This window comes from Trichinella spiralis, assembly GCF_000181795.1.
Source record: "Trichinella spiralis strain ISS 195 chromosome Unknown Scfld4, whole genome shotgun sequence".
Lineage (NCBI taxonomy): Eukaryota > Metazoa > Nematoda > Enoplea > Trichinellida > Trichinellidae > Trichinella > Trichinella spiralis.
Genome location: NW_003526943.1, coordinates 188,487 through 195,073, shown reverse-complemented (window position 1 = coordinate 195,073; position 6,587 = coordinate 188,487). Strand labels below are relative to the sequence as shown.

Here is a 6,587-nt window from a genome sequence, read left to right as displayed (position 1 = left end):
AATTTAGTAAACATACATCAACAATACGACAAACGGAAAATGCATTAAACAAATTCTTAACTGCAAATATTTAAAGAATATTTAACATACTTATGCAAATAGGATGATTGGAATTTCATTTCTCTTGAAAATGATATGAATAGCTTGAATAAAATGGATATCTGCAGCTATTGTAATAAAATTTCTTTCACGAATTTTCTTCATTCTTCACTAAACTTCGCATTTCACACACTTTCTTAACTGGAAGATTTTTCAAACGTCTCTTGATAATAATGCATACTGCAGTGATTGAAAGTGTGCGTTGCAATTGAAATTCATTAACTTCAGAATTTCAAAACATGTAATGTGAATACGGGAAAAAATTCACACTATCAAACCGTTAATTCTTAGCCCAGTTTCATCAAGGCAATAAAACTTTGCAGAGTACGAGCTGGGATGCACATAGAATATGCCTTTAAACGCAGATTCCGATCATCAGTCAAAAGAACAATATCACGGTGCACAATTTCAGGATGTGCTAAAAATAAACAAAAATTATTATTACTATTGATTAAATTATTCTATATACATAATCAAAAACGTTCAAATAGCCGATATTGCAATAAATTTTAAAATATATACCACATGATGCGGTGATGCTGGAGACGGATTTGTTATTTATTAAGATTTCGCAACAATGCAAAATTTTGTCGTCGTTTTGAATCTATGACATAAAAAATGTATACAACATAAAAATAAAAAATAATTCAAAAAATACCTTTTCAGTTGCTTCGTTGAAAAAGTCAAAGGTTTTAATTAAGGTTCCAGAAGTTGTAACTCCCTTTACATGCAAAGAATCATCCTGAAGCCACTCTTTAATCAACTTCATGGCAAGTGTGCACTGCGTTTGAACCCAATCACTTTCATGATATTTTCCCAAACCATAAAGTTCATTAAAAACTAAAATTCAAATCATGCATTCAAACGATATAACAGAAACTGGGTTCAGAAACTTTATTTTAAATTTTAATGAATTTTATTAATAAAGTAAATACTATGATTGTAAAAATGCTATGCAAATAAATATTTTCCAATTATAATTTAAAGAGTATTTTGTAATATAACGAGAAAAATAAGTAATTATACAATTTTGCAACAAACAAAATTTTTATTAAAATTATTTGACATAATGAAATAATACAATAATGACTGCTTTATTATAAAATTAAAATGATTAACTTACCAACCAATGGTATTAAAATTGTGTATTTCTTCATTTTAACCAGTTTTATGATCAATTTCAAATGATCGACAAAAGTGTTCGTATCAATAACAAGACGTTGTGGATAAATATGCAGTTCATAATCATACTCCTCTTCTTTCTTAGATAAGTTCTAAATACGGTTTATTTACAAATCCGTTATAATTTAAAAAATCCATTCAATTTCTTATAATAATAAATACGAGTAAATACAAAAAAGAACGATCAGAAATAACAATTTTTAAAAGAAAAAATTTAAAACTCTCATTTTTAAAGGTTAATATAGTCTACTTTCATTTTATAGTTTAATAATTTTTTTATTTAATTTTTCTAAAATTCCTTACTTTCTTTCAAAATTATTAATTATAGAACAAAACAAATTTAATATTATATGCTTGCAGCAAGCACATTTCATACTACATGCTGCTCTATTTTTGTTTTACTGTACAACTATTTATTAGTTTAAAATCTGTATACTTACTGAAAGTTCATCTACAGGTTCTGCTTCAACTGCACCAATATCTCTATTGATGTATATGTTATTCACATTCAAATGACCACCCAGTTTCAGTACACTTTCCAACCTTAAGTGATTCAAAACAACGCTCTGAAAATAATATTAATGAAACATTCAACAGTAATGGATTCATTCAAAAAATAATACTTTATTAAATTTTCGTTGAATAAAATATAACGGGGGATCACGTTCAAAATCAACAAATAAAGCAACAGATAGACAATCTTCCGGCAAGTGCACTGCTATCGTTTCATCTAAAATTGTGCTTATAAAATAAATATACATATAAAACAGTCATCAATAGCATACCTCCTTCCTGAGATTCAGAAAAGCACAGTTTTCCTTCTGTTTTAGCTATGAGCAGCATTTTACAAAGATCCATAAACGAAGCCCACAATTTCATTTCTAATCTAAACAAAATCAATCAAAAGCACAAATATGTACACATAATACAAATTACCCATCAAATTCAATTCGACCAATACTGTTCATCTTTTGAATTAATTTAAGCGAAGATGGTAATGAAAACCATCTGCACATGATATGCAAAGCTGGAAGCATTCTTAATGCAGATGGATCATCAATACCAAGCAAAATTGCTTCCAACTGCTTCTCGATAAAGAACAAGAGAATAGTAAATATGTTCAATGTCAACTGCACAGCGAGCTGAAGTAGAACTGAGCAACTTTCATTGTTCTTATTCTGCTTCACTACATTTACAATAAATGAAACATTAATTCCACATTAACATTTATAATGGAATTATAAAATTTTTAATTGTAATGCATACTTTTCATCTGAATGTGTTGAACAGTAAATAATGTTATCAAAATCAGCTTGAGAAGACCTGTAGCAGTCAAGGGACTTTCAGCACGTCTCAGTAATTCAACAAATTGAATCACTGCCGTTCTTGCAACATTAGAAAATGTATCCACACTAAATGGAAGTTCATTATTAAAAAAACCATTTGAAATATGAAATACGGCATTACTCAATTTTTGTGAATAGTATGCCGTTCAAATGAAGAATATAAGCTACACAACGCCTGTATAACTAAACAAAAAATTATAAATTAAATAAAATATGAAAAAGCTAAACATGGTAAATGCAAACCTCATCTGTGGAGCCAGAAATTAATATTTCATCTATGGCTCTTCCCCTTTCAATGCCACTTTCATAATCTTTAATCCTGATTCCTTCAAAAGAATACCAAACTTCCTGGGCAAAACAACTCGACATTTCATCTTTTTTTGATCTAGATTTTTTCTTTTCCTGGTGCTTCATTTTTCCAAAAGAATCTTCATAGGCCGAAATCTTAATTTGGAAAAAAAAGGAAATCAACAAACACATGAACCCAAACGAAACTGTGCACATACAACATTATTATTATTATTCGAATTAAAGTATCGTTTTAAAAAATAAGACTAATTATTTTGCCTTATTCAGTTTTCAGACACGTCATTTGTATTTCAAGCTTATAAATCATTCAGTGTTTTCATAAGCAGAATATCTTCAAATTTTTCAAGAGCATAAAAAATTGATAATATAGTGCAATTTCTTTTTCAAATTTTAACGCAAAACATACAAATGATCATTACAGTGTTTATTTCTAATTATAAATTATTCAATTATCAAATTGATGAATAAAATTTTTTTACTTCTTCTTTCGTATCATTGAAAATGCTTCGCAAATGTTCGGTACTGTTCGAAGAAGAAACCGACAAAGCAACACTTCGAATAAAGTAATATACTGCATCCAATTTACGATTCTAAAATCCAAACACAGCAATATTCAAAGAATTCAATAAGAACCTGGCACTAGAATATTATCATAAATAAAATTTTAATTATTTTAAAAATATGACGAAGCAATAGTATAAGAAACATAAATTCATCGAAGTAAGAGTTCAAGCTTACTTCCTGAATTCCAAGCACTGCCAAACGATTGTATGGATAACTGCTAAAAGCCCCCAGAACGATCGCCATTTGATAATACCTAAAAAAACATGCACGCCAAATATTTAATAGATTAATGTAAAAAATTAATCAATACATTTCGGACTCTTGTGATTTCTTTCCAGTGCATCCTAACTCATATCGAGCCAAATCGCCCAGACAAACAGCACAGCGTTGCATAGAATTCAGCACTTGTTGTGTAGTGGGATCAATGGCGCATTTTTGTATACCATTAACCAGACAATCCAAATTCAACGGATAAATAACAACGTATTCTTCAATTTTCAACTTACAAATCTCTTGGTAAGAAATCAACAATTTTTTATAAAATTTCATGCCCTAAAATTTGCAGCAAAAAATATTATCTGCGTTAACATTAGCATTTGCAAAACATTTACAGAAAGAATTATTGATAAAGCAGCATTTTTATATTGTTGTCTATTTTTTCCATTTTCGTTCATTTTTTGACGTAAAATTTTCACTGGTGTATAAAAAGCAGTTTTCCACAATCTTCTCTCCAAACTGTATATGGCAATCAAACTTTTCTCAGCTTGCATTGCCTTTCGATAAGCTTCCTCCAACTTTTCTCTGCACAAAATAAAAAAAAGGAAAAAAAGAAAAATGTATCCAAAAATTATGCAAATTAATTTAAAAACTACAAACCTCATCATCAAAGCACCATTAATAGCGTTGCCATTCAACATTTCAGGACTCCACGAAAAATTGCACTTTCTTTCCATTTTACTCAAATCGTCCATCGGCTCTTCTGCAGCCAAAGCACTCTTTCCACCAGCATGTTTAATAGAAGTAACGTTACGTCTTATGGACAAATTAATGCTTCTCTCAGAGTTGTTCGCATGTGAAGCTGAAACAACAACAACAACAATAAATTATATTCAAAACAAAAAAAATTAATTGAGTAAATAAATAAAATTTCTTTCTTTCCCACCTTTTGAATTATTCTTTTTATATTCCATATATGACGAACTGGACTTTTTTTCTCTCTTCATGCTAGATGCAAGTGAAAAAGTTTTGCTCGGCTGATGCTGTTGTTTGACTGCACTGTTTGTTTGATTTTCCATTGCAAGTTTCACAGAAGCCGGAAGCACCAAAATACCTCTTATACCTTTCTTTGGAAGAACAGATGAATTTAATTTTTTCTCTAAATCAGGTGCTGATTTCCCCTTTGACAAGACATCAAAATCGTCACTTTGGACAGCAAAGTCATCAGACAATTTAATCTCTCTAATACATGGTGTTAAATCAGTATTCGGAGATGCAGATAGAACCTAAAAATAAAAAATACAATTTCTTATATAATAATAATAATTTTAGCAAAAAATATTAATGCAAATCAAATTTTAAAAAAGCAAGTTAAATTTTCATCAAGTACTTCACACTGCAGTTTTCAACTGCTAAATAAATGCATGAAAATATTTGTAAAATTATTCAAAAATGATCAGAAGAAACGTTAGTAAAAATAATTTCCCAACAGTTAAATAAAAGAAATATCACGATGCTTTAAAAACATAATACACATTACTTCGTTAAATTATACATAATTTACAATTGCAAAAATAGCAGTTGTTGACTCAAAGTCAGTCCCTCACTAAAAAAATATATTACACTTTTCTAAAGTGAAAGAAAAACTTTTAAATTAAAAGATATCTTAATCAAAAATAAGCCCATTTAGTGTGCAGTTCACTCAAATCATAACTTCGAAAGTTAAAAGCGTAAATAACATTTCATTGAACAAGTTAGCATAATTCCAAAAAAATTAATCAACAACATTTATGTGTAAAAACAAATTTTAACATTTTTTTTTGAAAAATTTCAGTTTACCATTTCAGGAGAAATAATTTTCGTGTCCTTTTCCAAACTTTCGCCACATTCATCCAGTGATCTTTTTACTTCATTCAAAACGCATTGTACTGTTAAATTTTCCTCTGTTTCATTTCGTTTAAAAATTTGCAAAGGAGAAACACAAAAATTATTAACCGATTGAAAATTCAACTCTGAGTCATCAGTACACAATGCATTTTTCACTGATTTTGGCAAAGATTCATCTCCATCAAATGCGGTACCGCTCATCTCTTCACAGTACGAAACATCGTGTTCGAAAACTGATGACGCCAACATTTCTTTATCAAAGAATGGCATTGCCAAGTCGCTACTTGCCAAAGAAATGTCAAATGGAACCATCTCAATTTCCGGAGCACAGATTACATCCGATACTGAATTAACCTGAAAAATTCAATCATAAAAATAATACAATTTAAAACACATCTGTACAAACTTCATTCATATCCGAGGAAAATGTATGCTCAAAACTGCTACATTCAATGTTTTCTAGTTCAACAAATTCTTTCGCACATAAAACGTTATTGCTTTTATTCGTTTCTGTCATCGAAATCCATACAAAATTGTAGAGATGTTAATTACATACAAATTGTAAGCAAAACTGAATTCAGAAATGCTTGCAGCAACGGAGTCAGATAAGCTTATGCTGACGTCACTATCAGCTTTAATTTATAAACTGTCAGGCTAATAGCATACTGTGGTAAAATAAAACTCAAGAATTATTGTTTGAAAAACGCTTTGATTTTATAAAAGTCACACATTTAAAAGTAAAAATAAATGAAGTAAAATTAAGAAATATGCAATAATTTCAACTTATTATTCGGAGTGATATTAATATAGGCTGAAAAAAATTAAATAAAAATACAGCGTTGACCACGCTATTTTATTGGACTGTCAAATCTTTGTCGTATTGGTTTTCCTTTTCTTGGGCCGTTAAGTCTTTGTTGTATTGGTTTTCCTTGTCTAATTGCTCATGATCAAATCTTTCTCTTGGGATAGCTGTATATTTTTTTA

The 6,587-nt window shown here is 29.3% G+C and overlaps 2 protein-coding genes across 2 annotated transcripts; both read right to left on the bottom strand.

The window, feature by feature from the left end:
• Positions 1 to 16: 16 nt before the first annotated feature.
• Positions 17 to 3,743, bottom strand: Tsp_00039a (myosin, essential light chain; the record flags this gene model as incomplete). The annotated part of the gene is made up of 15 exons (XM_003375795.1): positions 3,675 to 3,743; positions 3,570 to 3,575; positions 3,416 to 3,526; positions 2,871 to 3,071; positions 2,749 to 2,810; positions 2,548 to 2,693; positions 2,218 to 2,467; positions 2,067 to 2,167; positions 1,905 to 2,011; positions 1,722 to 1,847; positions 1,223 to 1,373; positions 758 to 939; positions 622 to 703; positions 416 to 517; positions 17 to 60 (listed from the first exon to the last, which is right to left on the bottom strand). Coding segments are annotated over exons 1-15 (1,740 nt in total), but the record flags the coding sequence as incomplete, so codon positions are not given.
• Positions 3,744 to 3,803: 60 nt separating this feature from the next.
• On the bottom strand, positions 3,804 to 6,120 carry Tsp_00040 (conserved hypothetical protein). The gene is made up of 6 exons (XM_003375794.1): positions 6,010 to 6,120; positions 5,556 to 5,957; positions 4,663 to 5,002; positions 4,377 to 4,578; positions 4,112 to 4,301; positions 3,804 to 4,052 (listed from the first exon to the last, which is right to left on the bottom strand). The coding sequence occupies exons 1-6, from the start codon at positions 6,118 to 6,120 to the stop codon at positions 3,804 to 3,806; spliced, it is 1,494 nt and encodes a 497-aa protein (XP_003375842.1).
• Between the last annotated feature and the right edge of the window lie 467 nt (positions 6,121 to 6,587).